Source organism: Macadamia integrifolia, chromosome 13, assembly GCF_013358625.1.
Source record: "Macadamia integrifolia cultivar HAES 741 chromosome 13, SCU_Mint_v3, whole genome shotgun sequence".
Classification (NCBI taxonomy): domain Eukaryota; kingdom Viridiplantae; phylum Streptophyta; class Magnoliopsida; order Proteales; family Proteaceae; genus Macadamia; species Macadamia integrifolia.
In genome coordinates, this window is record NC_056569.1 from 3,158,659 (window position 1) to 3,174,417 (window position 15,759).

The 15,759-nt window shown below is 35.8% G+C and overlaps 1 protein-coding gene across 3 annotated transcripts; it reads left to right on the forward strand.

The window, feature by feature from the left end:
* The first annotated feature begins 10,228 nt into the window (after positions 1-10,228).
* On the forward strand, positions 10,229-15,335 carry LOC122058924. 3 transcript variants are annotated; one of them, XM_042621638.1, is made up of 6 exons: positions 10,229-10,925; positions 12,012-12,089; positions 12,892-13,409; positions 13,515-13,573; positions 14,136-14,195; positions 15,136-15,335. In XM_042621638.1, the coding sequence occupies exons 1-6, from the start codon at positions 10,360-10,362 to the stop codon at positions 15,196-15,198; spliced, it is 1,344 nt and encodes a 447-aa protein (XP_042477572.1). In that variant the 5' UTR covers positions 10,229-10,359; the 3' UTR covers positions 15,199-15,335. The 3 variants fall into 3 exon arrangements, with proteins under 3 accessions (XP_042477572.1, XP_042477573.1, XP_042477574.1); XM_042621639.1 differs by having other exon boundaries at positions 15,142-15,335; XM_042621640.1 differs by lacking the exon at positions 12,012-12,089 and having other exon boundaries at positions 10,242-10,925.
* The last annotated feature ends 424 nt before the right edge of the window (positions 15,336-15,759 follow it).

Here is a 15,759-nt window from a genome sequence, read left to right on the forward strand (position 1 = left end):
ACACCTTTATCTTTATTTGGTGTAATTACTTGAGCCGAATGAGATGAAACTTTCACGTTCGATTTTGAGAGGGGAGATCCTATAGGAACCTATCCCAATTTTTAATCGAATGAGGTTTTTTCTTCACGAATATGGTTTCTCAATTCGATTTCACCGAGATAGGGATGAGGGAGACCACTGATAAGCAATGTTGAGGGAGAGAGTAGAGATTGAGCGAGAGTTCTTCATGAATTCTTCACCACCATGGTTCTAAGTATTGGATCAATTGTATCGGTCGAGACCGATATCAATACTTGATCGATCTACAATTCTAGATCGATTACCAGTATCGTTTCAGGGATAAAATCATAAAGAAAATATACTTTATTTTTTTTTAAGTGAGGGCAAAAATGATCAATACGCACAATCCGATCTAATCTAGATTGATATCGAGAGATAATGATACCAATAATTAAATCCTTGTTCACCACTTCAATTCTTTATAGTCTCAAAGGAGACACGGAAAGTTTTGATCTTGGGAAAATGATCAGAGACGTGAATTTTTTCTGAACATATTATTTCTTTAGTGGGTCGTTAGTCCAATGTTGTGGGTGTGAGGTATAAAGTGTGACTTTGTAATTTTTCCTAGAAATGAGCACTGTATGATTGTTCTTTAATTTCTTGTAAAACTTTTTATATTCGTTTTATTTAGGTTGGACCAAGACTAACCGATTAATCTAAAATTTATGTACCCTTAAACCAAAATCGGATCCTTGAGTTTCAAATTTTCAACCCGGTAACATGTCAAGTGGGGTGGCCTGAACTGTTGTTCATTTTTTATTATTATTAATTCATATCATAGTCATGAGTAAAAATAACCAGAATTTTAGACTTAATTTTGACAAGTGAGATCGATTCATTTGGACTCCAATGGCATATAAGCAATAAAACCAATACAACTCACCTAAACTGTACTAAGTTGAAGATGGGAAGATTAGTATAATTTGGGTTGGAGTAGGTGGGCGGGTTGAAGATAAGGGTAATAGGTAACTTTACATACACAAAGGGTAAAATGGGGATTTAAAAATTATGCCCCGATGATGTCATCACTTAATTATGTAAATCTAACGGAGTGCCTTTAATAGTAAAAATGCCATCAACATGGGGAAGGTCCAAATAATATTTGACAATTTGTGTGAGTACTATAGCTTTTGGGCATAACACTGGGGAGGTTTATGTAATTTTCTCTTATTATTATTATTATTTAAATTTATCTTCTTGAAATTTTTTTCCAGATGAGCCAGATATTTGCCACCTCGAATTTTGTGAACTAAGTAGATCTTAACGCCTCTTACTTATGTGTAATATTTTATATTTTAGTCCAAATAGTTGGCCAATAGACAAGACTATACCTGAGTGCATGGTATTATAGTAGCGAGTATCCAATGCAAGGCATCATTTATCTATCCAATGGTCAAAATTATCATATTATCATTCCAAATGGCACGATGCCCACTTCATTTTGAGGCATAAGACATGACTTTTTTAAATAATGTATGACAATGGCAATGGCAATGATATGCTACTTCCCATCATACTCTATTGATTTCCAAATTTATCATTCTTTACTCTCTCACCTTGCGACATACTCCCACCGTCCATGTGAACATCATCCTCTATATAACCACCATAGCAATCATAATGGATATGTTTACTTCTTGTCTTCTCTTCTTTCTCACGAGGTAGAACCCACAATAGTCGACAAGAAGAACTAGCATAGGTATTGCTGTACTAGTAATAATTACAGCTACTATTTCTCCTTGCATATGCGGAGCCTTGTGCACCAGGTCTATCCTGTTGCTATTTCTCCTTGTTAATGCAGCAAAATAGAAAAAGATAAAATAAATTATAACCCTTTTGTTCTTTTGAAGCCAGATTACTGAGTGGCTTTGTCATGTTCAGATCCATTATTTGCATCCTGTAACTACATTATTATTCCTCCTATCCAATAATTTATGTCCACAGTTTCTGGGGTTACTGCAGTCAAATCTACCACACTACATCTGATTTCCATCGGTACATATTGAAACCTCTTCTGGTCTTGCAAAGAATATCAATCAACATTCATTCACAAATCAAAATTCAAACAATGACTACATGCTAGCTTATATATGATAAAAAATAAAATAAAAATAAATAAATAAATAAAAAAAAATCACAGAAATATGATACACCCTAAGGGGAGGAAGAAACAAAAATAAATAAATAAATAAATAAAGATGATAGCCAAAACTTAGGAAGGGGAACCAGAGGAAGAAGTATGTCTTTTATGAAACTTTGTAGAATGGAGGAGTTTTAATCATCTCCAGAGATCATCTCCCATGTCATACGGATCATACACTCCAATGTTGAAAAATCATCACTCAACCAGTGAATGGCTCCTCTTATTACTGCCACCATCCTTGAATTTGTTGTCATAAGAACACAAGTGGCTATCACTACTGCCTGTGACAGCTATACCGTAACCGAGAAGAATGTCATCATCTCAATGGAGTCTCCAGGATTGAAGAAGTATTGACATCGCTGCTGCCGGCGGTGACAACCAATCCCATGATAGATCTAGGCTGCTGACGAGGACGAGGAGGAAGTCGGTAAGTCTCCATGGTTACAGGGTTGAATATGTTCTAAACACTAGGGTCAGGGTCATGATAACCACATAGAAAAAGGCCATTGGAAAAGCAGATGATGTTGCCGAGCAAGTAGAGAATACTTTCAGATAACTCCAACCTACTGATGACCCATTCATTGGTCTGTCACTTCTTATCCAAGATTATTTCCCCAAGAATTGCCATTTGGCATTCAAGGCCATTAGATATCTGTCATTCACCTATGGTATGTCCAAAAAGAGGCTCCACACCCAAACTGATGGATAGTATTCAAAAATATGATTCAAACGATGTATGGTGCATGAAAATCAAACAACTAGATCTCCCAGGATCATACCCGAAACTAGAAGCCATATAGATATCTACACCACCTTCTTCTTTTTCTGCCGAACAAGACAACACTTTTGGTGGTGGTGGTGGTGTGGTGGTGTAGCTGGTGGATTCTTGAAAAGTCTGGCACATGGACCACAGAAGGGTTTCCGTGATGGGGTTTGGAAGAAGCCCAAGAGGCGGAGGCGGCGGCGGCGTTGAGAATGAGGAGGAGATGCGGTGTTGCTACTTATGTGGGACATATAACTGCTGCGGAAGAAAGGGTGGGAGATAAGGTGGTGCCACCTCTTTGATACACACTTGCATCTGAAGACTGATTTGAGTGGCAAACGAATTAGAATCTCTGTTAGTATGTCATCACTGCAACACAAATCTGTGGCTGCGACACCATCTTCTCTGCCGCTTCTCCTCCTCTTATTAGGGTTGATGCCGCTCATTATTTCAGCAGATTATCGTCTGTGACCTCCACGCACCAGTGATGAGGATTATGTTAGTAGGAGAATTACTGAGTTTTCAATACTTACATGACCAGTAACGTGAAGAATACTTAGCGTAGTACATGAATGATCTTGGTCTATGAATATGACATCTATTAAATGAAGAGAAAGAAAATATATATCATATCCACAGACCAGGATCGTTCACATACATGAATATTATTAATAGTAGTGAATATTCATTCCAGGCAAGGACTTAGTTATCGGTATCAATGAGATCGATACTGATATATATGATATCGGTATCAGTATCGGTTAAGGAAATGTACCCTATATTTCAATACCCTTAAGCTATGTTTGGAAGCCAAAGGAAAGAAAATGAAACGCACGAAATTGTACGATTTTCTTGTCATCTGAAATTTTTCCCTTGTTTGGTTGTCACCAAGTAGTGGAAGATTCTGTCGTTAAAAAATACATCTTTGGAAATATTGTTTATCCCATTTAGCTAGATGATGAGCTACGTTAACGAAACAACTGTTTTTCTTTTGCAAAATAAAATATTTGTTGCCCAAAAGAGATTCTCCAATATCAAAGATAAGGTAACATTTTCCACTGCCAATCCTTTGGTCCAATCTTCATCATATTTATCAGCCCTCTGAATTTGTGTTGGGTTTTGTTACATTGAAATTAATGGTCTAGTAGATTATGTTATATTGTGAAGCCATTAATGCCCATATCCAGTCTCCCATATTCCTACTACTATCAATTATACTCACTAAAACAAAATGATTAAGTTTTCACCCATAGGAAAGAGAGAATCTCTCTCCACAAAAGAAGATTAAATTTTCCTTCACTCATGGTCCTCTAGCTTTTCACCAATGATGATGTGATGCTACAATTGGACTATGGTTCACCATTAACTCCCATTCCCTATTTGTATGAGATTGAAAGTACTCTTCTTTAATCTAATTAAAGTATCAAAACCCATAGTTGAAGAGATTCTCTCTTCTCTCTTCACCACAAAATTGGGTTCAGGGAAAAAACCTATATTTTTTTCCCATTCTGCTTTCAAATCCCTCAATACAGTACATTAATTGGAGTATAGTAGTAATTTACAGTGAAGTAAAAAAGATATCAATTAGTTGTGTAACTTCATGAATGACTTGAGTATGGTTCTAGTCCCATCTCCAACAGTTTCTTCTATCTCACCAACTGATCATTCTTTACCAAAGACAGTTTGCTACTAGAGAGCATTAATATCTCCTTGAGTGCAATTTTTATACTACAAAAGAAGAATTAGTTACATGTGGAACTAGCTAACATACCAAATCAACCCAAGAAATTAAGTTCCAAAAATCCAAAGAGCTGATGCGGCAACCTCATCTATGTGCTGGTGGGCTACAGGCTGGGCAAATAGACTCGGTCTGGTGATCTTGGGCTGGTGATCTTGGGCTGGTGGCCTCTTGCTTCGCCTTGTGGACCTTATTGACATGCTCATTTCCTCTTATATTTAAGAATTACTTAACACACTCGTGCTAATCACAAAAGTTAAGACGAGATTTTTTTGTTCCTTACTCATTACAAAGAACTCCACACTGAAAAAGAGACCTAGTTCCTTCTGCAAAAGCTATATGTAGTAGTGATGGTTAGACAAAAAGCTCTCTCTCTCTCTCTCTCTCTCTCTCTCTCTACATTGCATAGAACGGCTAAAAGGGCAGTGTGAGGTCATACAGAAGAACACTCTTTGAACATTGAAGGGTTAAAAAGGGGTAATACTCATGCTGGGAAGACACCATAGGGTACCTTCTACTTCTAATGTCTGGTTCTTGGCCGGCCAATCCACTACAATTACTGCAAAAGATGCTACTTCATTGATGACCAATACTCAAGTTCCAACTTCATCTTATAATCACTTCAATAAGTGACTTCTGATTTTTCCTTTTTTCTTTTGGGATATTAATATAATGAGGAGAGGACAGATCAAACCCATGTTTATCATAGTATCCAACTTTTGTAGAATGAATCCAATGGGCTATTTACTTCCTACCCATGTGATGTACCCATCAAGAACCACAGTCAAGCAACTATCCTTGTTCATTGGGAGGTGGGTTGTTGTTGAGTGGGGTTGGATTCTACAGCCTTACTTCAGTGGTACAAAGAGCCCATATCATGTCAAATTGTGTGTTTTGGACCACAAGACACTCAAAGCAAAAGAAATGCAACTGAGACCACAGTTCATGGGTTGACCCGGCTCCTATCAAATGTTTTGTATTGGGAATGGATTCTTTTCTTTCTTATGGGATTCCTTTGCTTTCTCTCTTTTTTCATTGTAAAAGAAAAAGAAGAGAGAACCACACACATGTCTTGGGACCCCTTTAAACCAAGCCCACTTGATATATATATATATATATATATACCTCAAAGTTTACATTGATTTTTTATTTTTTCAAAAGGCGAAAGTGAACAAAGATAGGGTTCATAAAAGGTGAAGTGTATCCAACTCAAAGCATGCATGGTCTCCTACTACGCAGCAACTATCCTTTCCCTCACCTGCTTGCTCTGTCATTTGCCCCTGTACAGCTATTAAGGCAGATTTTCCACTTATTTCTAATATGTGGCCATTGGTGGAATTGGACACAGGGTCCATAGATAAGACCCTAGCCACGTGCGTAAAGCCATTTCTTTAGAACCCTTTTATTTTCTTGTGTGATTTTATTTCTTGTATGCTGGAAAAAAAAGTTAGTGTTTGGTCTTATTAGGTGGATTTAGATTTCAGATTGTTTTGAAATTTAACACTTTACTGTGTAAGAGAAGAATAATAATATCGGACCAAATTTCTCTTATTTCAAGACGAGGAGAGAATCTCTTTATCCACGGATATGATCTTCTAATTGGAATGATGTATTTTCAAACTTCAGTAATAGAGATAGGAGTTATCGATGACATTCATTCTTCCAAGAGTTCAATGATAACATCGAAAAGCAATATATGATAAAGAGATTCTTCCTTCATATATGTGAAAAATAAATAAATAAATAAATCATAATATCCCTCTAAGGAGAAGGAGACAAGGTTTTTCTTTCTTTTATTCTTCGCATCCAGGATTACCTCTTGAATCATTAGATAGGAATCCGAAGATGAAGAGCGAAACAAAAAATATCACTTTAGCAGCTATAAATCTTAAAAACAGCTGCTAAAGTCTTTCCTAACAGTTTAACCTTCATTTTTGTTTCGATCAAAGGACTTGATTCCTATACCAAAGTAGCCAACTCCATTAAGTAGAACAGCCTCTATTGGGTCTTTGCACTTGTCCTGTTTTCATGTTTTCTGGGCATTTTGGACTTCTTAAAATAAAAGTGCAAAAGGAAAATAACACTCTCTTCACCGACGGTGAAGAAAAACTTCGCCATAGTTATTGGAAAAGTTTTTCTTCACCCAATAATACGACTGACCTCCTCTCCCCCTACACAATCCAATGGGAAGTAGGGCCGGGAATCTCTTCACCATGGGTGAAGAGAAACTATCCTTTTAGTTGTTTATCTTTACCCTACCAAATTAACCAAGAGGTAAAAAATGTCTAACCATTCCCTTTTGCTTCCAAAGTAAAAATCCTTACCTGCCACAACCTCCAAAGTAGGGCAGCTTAAGACGAATAAAAAGGTAATCTCTCCAAACAAATACCTAATTATGCTTAATCAAAAGCCTCCCAGGTAAGTTACTATTAACAAAAAATTTGTTCACTTGAAGACAAAAGACCAAGGAAACTCCATAACTAAACCAAATCATTTTTCATATCTAAAGAGATTGCCTCGATCAATTGCTTCCTATGATCATCGTTTGATATGACTTGTACGTGATTTCTAAGCATCTAAGAAGTCATAATTTCATTGGTTAATTAATTGACTTTATTCTCAAAAAGTGGAAATCATTTGCATTAATAGAGCACTAATCTCAAATAAATCCTAGGAAAATTTTTCTTAAATTTGCTTTCTACTATTCATCAACACTCCAAGTTAGTCAATAATGTATCATCAATTTAACAAGTTTTGTCACTTCCAAAACTGATTATCCTTCATCATTTTCATGCTATCATGCCATTGAGGTTAATCAAAAGTTAAAAAAGAGGTAAAATTGAAGAGCAACATGGAATTCATCAGTTGCTCATTTTTTTTCCATTTTTATGGTTGTTTTGCATTGGAATAGGTCTTCTTTGTCGGGTTTTGCGTCCAAAATTCTCCAAAATAAGAGAATCAACATTGCTCAAAGACCAAGGAGGTTGATTTTACTTTACTTCTTCATCTAGAATAAAAGCGGAAATGTTTCTTTCGAAATCTCCAAAAAAAGAGAGCCAAAACTACATAGAGAGGGAGGGCATTTGCTTTTACTTTACTTTCAGTTAAAAAAAAAAAGGTAATTATTAACCTAGAAGTGATTTTTTTTTTTTTTATAATTTATAAATATAATATGATATTCCCTGGCAATCAAACATCAAAATTACTTTTCCTAAAAATATATTAAAAGAAATTTGCATTTTTCTTACAACCAAACGAAGCTATAGATAAATAAATAAATAAATAAATAAAAATAAAATTCAAAGCGCCTGACGCCAAGACAGGTCCTAATCTCTATGTAGGAAAACTAGGGTTAGAACATTAAAAGACCGATTCTATTCAGATCCGGATCAAAATTGTTCAGGACCAACTTAGATCCTAATCTCAATAGGTCTAGCTTAATGAAGAACACACCTAGTAAATGTAGGAATAAGAAAATATATAAACTCAACTCAACCTTTATTCCAACTAAATAGGATGGGCTAAATCTCGATTCGATTGGTCATGTTTGCTGATTTGTATTGATATCAACCATGACTGACCATGATTAATATCAATACGGTATGGAAAGGATGTGGTATATTTTTGTTTTTGTTTTCTTTTAAATGTTGTCTTAATCTGGATTCAATACCGATATGACCCAATACAACTGATGCGTATCAGTATTGGTGTTAGGTATGGATGATGACCCATGCAATCACCAATACTATGGGTATGTGAACTAAATTCACGTGCTACATGGATCATGTTTTGTCATTCAACTCTATTCAAAACCAAACTTCATGTGAACCTTAATTTATTGTTGGGTATATTTTGGTATAGTTCAAATTTAAGAGGTAATAATTAAGTTGAAGATATGAAAATAGTACATATTAACTCCGACCAAGATTTCCTTCTGCCATGGTGACCAAGGCCTTCGATCAATGTTGAGAAGGCATCGTGCAAGGGTGGGAGGTATAATCAACTTCGTTCTATAAGGGGGTCTGACATTAATGTCTACAATAGTAGCTGAACCTTCAGCCATCGGTGTAGGAAAACTTTCTTTTATTAACTTATGGGTATTGAAGTTTCAGGAGAGAGAACATAACTTGTCACATGGTCTTGCACCAGCATGGAGGCCAATGAAAGCTTACGTCAAAGACCTTGAGACATCCAATAGGGACAGATAATAATTTCACGCACCCTATGTCTAGGCGTAAAGCATATGATCGGATAATTTTTTTTCTCCTAATATTTCTGTTGTCTGTCCCTTTTAGCCATGTAAATTGATTATGTAATGGATCTAACCAATTGAATATATTTAGGACCACATCTGATGGATGTCACCTATCAAAATTTAATGACCTATTTAATTTGATCCGGATAGTCTCCATTGGTTTTCCAATTGTCCCTTTTGATTTCATGATTTCTTGTTGAGTTGTCTACTTCTTCAACATCTATTACGGCACTTGTGCTAGAAAATTCCGCACACTAGTAGATAGATGATAATGTGAACATGTCCACCAAATTCATACTTCAATCAATCAAACTACCATGTATCAATCATTTATGACGTATCAAACGGTTCCATGCATAGGACTCCTAGAATCCATCACTCCCTTAACATTTTTTTTTGGTAGAATCAATCCCTTAACTTACTACTAATAATTCATGTACCAAAGTAATTTGAAACTAAATTTGAATTATGTCAAACGCTATCTTGTACCACCCAACCAATGTTGTTTGTTTTTGTAAACAACCAATGTTGTTTGTAAGGATATATTTGGAAATGCTTGTTAATACACAAGGGAATATGATTGAATCACATGATAAATCCAGTGAGATTTATCTATCCAAGGATAACCAACATCATTTGTACACATGCATTATACAAAGTGGAGTAGAGAGATAAGCCCACCGTCCGTGTGCAGTACGCTAATAGGTGACACAAATGAGGGTATGAGACCAACCGTCATATGGGAGGGGTAAAGGTCATTTCGAAGGGGAAGAGAGATAGACATAGAGGGAGTTAGCTTACAATATATCGATAATGTACCCACCCTTTTCCCATAAAGTGGATATGCAAGCCCCATGTATAACTCCAACTCCCTTGCAAACTCTCTTCTCTAGGTTTATTTAATGACGGTGAACATTTGCATTCGTATAGATGCTCACTCCAATTCTTCTCTTTCTCTGAGCATGTGTGATGCCAATATTTATCCGAATACAATCGATATCAATATGTATTAAATATTTAAATTTACTAAAATGCCCTTACATTTTTTTTTAAGTTCTCGGCCCATCTGGCCTGACGCCACAAAATCCAAACTTAAAAATGGTTACAGATTTGACAATTGATATTACTCTTTTGAGGATAAAACTCATCATTACGAGTAGTAAAAAAGAAAAATTAACTATAAATATTTGGACTCGAGCTGTCGACCAAAAAGAAAGAAAAAGGAGGGAACAAAATTCACTTTTATCTCTTTTTCCAGAAAGAAACCATTTTTTTTTAAAATTTTCGTCGTCTATATATTGTATTCCTTTACTCCCCCTCCTCTAGTGCTGTCCTCCTTACTTCAACTTCTCCTTCTAAATCCCAACCTCTCCGGCAAAATCTCCCCGACGACGGCGACCATGGACGAATCATGGCGGATGAGAATGGGAATGAACATCCCTCGTCGAAGATCCACCGAAGAAACCTCATCAGATCGCATGAGACGATCCATTTTCGGTCTCGAAGCATCTGCCGATTCCTCACAAACCTTAAAGCCTGAAGACTTCCAAGACGTCTTCGGAGGTCCACCTCGCAGCATTCTTTTCCGTCAATTCTCGGGTGAATTGACGGCTGCTGCTAACAGGTCGGGGACTTCGGAGTCTTTCTACGAAGAGATTTTCCGGTCGCCGGAATCTTATGTTCCGGATAGGTTCGGTAGAAACCTTCCGGTGTTCAGAATTCCGTCGTCTCGTCGAGGAGCAGTAGGAGGTTTCAGGAGAAGCGATGGATTTTATGATGACATATTTGGATCGGACGATGATCGGAGGACAAGATCGCGATCGAAGTCGGAATCAAAATCAAAGTCGAAGTCGAAATCGAAGTCGAAATCGAATTCTTCGTCGGTGTTGAGTTCGGAGGATTTGAGTCCTCTTCGTCCTCCCATTGCAGAGGACGTTGGCTTCTCTTCCTTCGCATCCAAGCTCAGGTAACCTCTGTGCAGTACTACAATACTTTTTGTTTTCTCTCAGTGAAAATGACTCTTTTTACCCCTTCTTGTGAACCTTTTATGGTATAAATTAGCTTGTACAATCCGAAAATGGAGGGTAAGATAGTCATTTGGCGTTTCCATCAGTGATACATGTTATCCCAGAGCCAAACTGACACGTATACTGCGGGAGCTAGTTCGTTTTTCAGTAAAACTGTCTATAGTGATAGGGTCCACGGAAAAGAGCGTAGACCCCATTAATAAGAACCTTTAGATCGGAAGCTACAATTTAAAAAGTAGTATCAAACAGTGAATAGTGCCCCTATAGGCTTGTAGTTCTAGAATCAGTTTAAACCTACGAGCCTCTAGGGGGTCAACTGGGAAGGGGTTCTTCTATAACGCGGCAGAGGTGGCAGCGCACATCGGCCGACCTACAACACCTTGTGGTATATAATTATCTGATAAGATCCATGCATGGGTGCTATAGGTCGTTGGATGTGTGCGGCCATCCTTGCCGAGCCGTGAAAGAGCCAGATCGCAGAAGGAAATGCTGAGGAGTAGGGACTCCAGAGAGGAGAAGCCTTCGTAGATTCCATTAAAATGTTCTCTCCCACTCCCCCAAATTTTTTTTTTGCTCGCCATTAGAGTAAGAATTCTGTATTTTGGTGATTTCTAAATGAAATTCAGTTCAGATTTCTTTCAATTGAAAATATTTCGAAAAAAAAAAAAATCAGTTTTAGGTGTAAATTTATTTTAATTAATTTTTTTTATTATGCATTACCTTAATATTACCTTTAGAAATGCTTGATTGAAGAAAATAATCTAGCCAAGTGATAGGGATAAGGGATGGTTTCCCATGAAGGTGATAATTGTATTTGCTCATTAACTAAAATACAAATTTATTTTTTATTTTTGAGTTTTCTTAAAAGAACATTCAAAAATTTAATTTGGAAATTATTTTATATTATTATTAAAACTGTTTGGCATTCTATATAGCAATTTCCTTTTGCATTTAAGATAATTCCTGTGAAATATTTTTTGTTGAAAAAAATGAAATCTGAGTTCTTCAAACTGAAACATTACTAGAAAAAAGGTAGGGGGAGGAGGACAGAGCCAGCGACAACGTCAGAGCTCCCTATGTTTCTCTCTTCTCCACCAAATAAGGTAATTATGTCTTTTCATGTGGAACAAGATAAAGACTTATCAGAACGTACACCAAGCTCTGGGATAGTTATTTCTCCCCCAAAAAAATAATTATAGAGCTGAAATAGCATCAAGTCATTATGAGGTTAATAATTGTACCCCTAGAAGAAAAAAAATTATGAGTTTTTTTTTTAGATGGGTGAAGAAAAATTATGAGGTTAATATTTTAGTGAAGGCATTGAAAAAAAATTATTCATCCAAATTTGAGGAATAAAACAAAATTTGCAATTGATCCAAGAACACAAGGTCCTTGCAAACTTGAAAGCATTTTCCATATTTCCAAATTCTTATATTTTATTTCTATAATTAAAAAAGAAAAGAATTCCAATCCAATGATTTTGATAAAGATTTCCTTTCACTCTAAGCCATGTGAAACGGTAATCATTCTCATTAGTTTTGGCAGCTTGGCAATCAAATTTTTAGGAGGCCACAAGGCATTGCTGGCCATTGCTTTTAAAACTTATGGGGCCTATATTGCTATCACTGCTTTTTTCAACACCAAATGTGTGTAACTGCAAAAACTCTCCATGGGTGAATGAATTCAAAAATCTGTCATCAATAAGACCATTACTTTAATAACTGTTCCTTTTCTCCAATTGGTTCTGTATTCTCTGTAGGTAATACTAAAGCCCACATTAAATTTTGTTCATAGAAAATAGGAATTGTTAAGAACTTGAACTGAATAATGAGGTAGCTTTGTTAATAGTGAAAATTACTGAATCAGTTTGATACAAATGAGCATCAATGATCAATTTTGTTTCAGGCCGATCAATGTTCCTTGTAGATGGAATTCATTGTCAGCGACACCTGAAGAACAGCAGAAGAGACCTGGGATTTCAGCAATTCCATGCAACCGTGTTTCTTACATGGACTTCCAATTGACAGACAACATCTCCCACGAGAGTTTCAGAAGCACCCACTTCGGATTTTCAAGACGGGTTCCATCACCAGAATCCATTAATGTAGAACCCATTCCGTACCAAAGAACTAAGATGTCAGTAGATAATGTAGAAGACATTGATTCTCCTCACTCTGCAATCTCTTCACTTTGTCGAGAAACAGAGGCAAAACCCAACATTCAGGGTAAAGAATTGGACGACCAAGAAGAAGATGAAGTTATGAGCTCTTATGTTATTGAGATCACTTCAAACAAGATGGAAGCAACAGATGGGGTAGTGGATGAAGCAATTGCATGGGCCAAAGAGAAGTTTTTGACTCATAGCTTAGAGGAGTTGGAACGATGTGATCAGAATAACAGAGACCACAATTCAGAAAAAGAAGGTAAGTCAACCACCATTGCCTGAAGAAGAACAAATTTCTATGATCTTTTACTTCCGAGTTCCCACATGAGATCTATATATGAACTTTTTCTGTAAAAAATTGCAGAAAGGCGTATCAAATTGGACCAACGAATGGATCCAGCTGAAAGAATGCAATTCCTTACGGTAAGGATCTTTAACTATTTTAGCATTCATGAATCACCCACAAGGTCATTCCATCAATAAAAAATATAAAATGAGCCTCCAACTATTAAAACAGATTTGGTGTCCTTGAATCACCCACAAAGCCATTCATGTTTTTGGTAAACCTGTAAGATTATAGAACTTGAATCAATCAGCAAAAAAAAAAAATCAATCAGAAATACTAAGGTCTGGGAAAATAGGCCATACTCTTTTATGCTTGAATAGGGCCTTTGTCCTTTGACACGATCTTATCTGTTATAACCTTACTTCTATCACAAGCGTGTCTCCTTGAAATTACAGGATCAATATGAATGAAATGTTATTCGGTTGCTTTCACCCTTGAAACCAAAACTGAATCAAATTGAGAAAAAAAAAATCTTTTTTTTTAAATCAAAATCAAATCATTTATTCTTCGATTCAGTTCAGTCCAATTTTAAATGACTGATTTCAGTTTCGGTTCCAAATTGTCATCCAGTATCAGGAAATAGTACTGATGATCTAGTATATAGATGCTTTTATATTCACTTTTGATCTTTTACCACAGGCCCTTGAAGGACCGAAGGAGTGGACAATGGGTGAGAGAAAACTACCGTCAGAAAAAGATGTAAGCTTCCCTTGATTCTTTGCATATGTGTGTGTGGCGTATGTGTGCGTTTGCTGGATTTAAAGGGTAGTATATATGAGTGTCAACATTAATATGTTTTTGATAAGCGGGGACAATTACGTTTTTGGGTTTTTATATGTAAGATTAATTGGTTTAATTTTCTGTATTGCTTCAGAATCTGTATATTTCTTGTACATTCTTTTTTTCTATGAACTATTGAAGTAACCTATTTATCCCTTCTATGGCATATATAAAATCTTTTTTTTTTCACCCGCTATTCATAAGCTCTAAAAGGTTCCATTTTTTCTTTACCGAAAAAAAAAAGGTTTCATTTTTTAAAGAAAAACAAAAATCGATATGAAACAGAACAAATTAGTGCTATGGAATTATCTTTATTTCAGTGTAATATGTAAAAAATTGTTAACATTTTTGAAGAATCAGAAATATATAGATATAAATGAAAATGTTGTAATAAAATGATCGATGTATTATGATTTGTGTATTTGTTTGAAGGACAAGAGATCACTCCTGATCGCATATAGGGGGCATCAATATCAATGGGTTGGGTGATAATTTTACATGTCCCGTGTCTTTTACTCCTTTTTTCAATTGAAACTTTCAGAAATAATAAAGAGTAAACATTAATGCACACCTTAGAACTTTTGCATAAGAAAAATTAGTTCCACATGCCTCTTCCTCATACTTGAAACGGTGGTTTACCATGGACCAATAATGATTCTCAAAGCATACTTTTTGAACAGAATCTCTTGAAGCCAAAGACTTAAGAATAAAGTAAGACGCCCCCAGCATTTCTTTAGCTTTGCATTAGTTGATCTGGTTGTCTAATTTATCACTACAAGCAACTAAGCAAGTACTTAACAGAATACAAGTAGCAAATTATATGTGTTTTAATTTGTGTTTATTTTTATCTTTTAAAAAGGAGCAGCATATTCAGTGCACGAGGCTGCCATTACAGGATCTAAGGAAGGTCATATTTACATAAGTCTTACCCCAGCTTCGTGGAGGGGCTGTTTCTTAACTCAAACCCCCCCCCCCCCCCCCACTAGGTTGCTATGAAACAATCTTACTCTTGTATCGAGGCCTGTTCTATTTTAATAAAATAATTTGTGATTATTCTTATTTCTTAAGATGTGTACTTGCCTATTTGTTACTACAAGTATTGAAAGAAGTAACCCAAAAAAAAAACTTGTGAGGGAATGTAATAGTTATGCAATCAACATTTCCCTGTATTTTTCACCATCTATTGTATGCCATCAAAACATTATGTATATTTAAAGAAAAAAATCATAAAAGTAAATGATATATTAAAAAAAAAAATTCTATCAAACCAGATACTGTCTCATTTATTTCAAATATGGGAAAGGATTCTCGGAACATACAATTTTACGTACACCTCATAATATTCGTTTTTTTCAGGAAATAGAAAAAAAAAATCATTTGTGAGAGGTCGTGGGAAACACCTCCCAAGAGAAGCTTTTCACTTCAAATATATAACCTTCATATAGTGACACATTCTATGATTTTCAAAAAAAAAAAAAAAAAA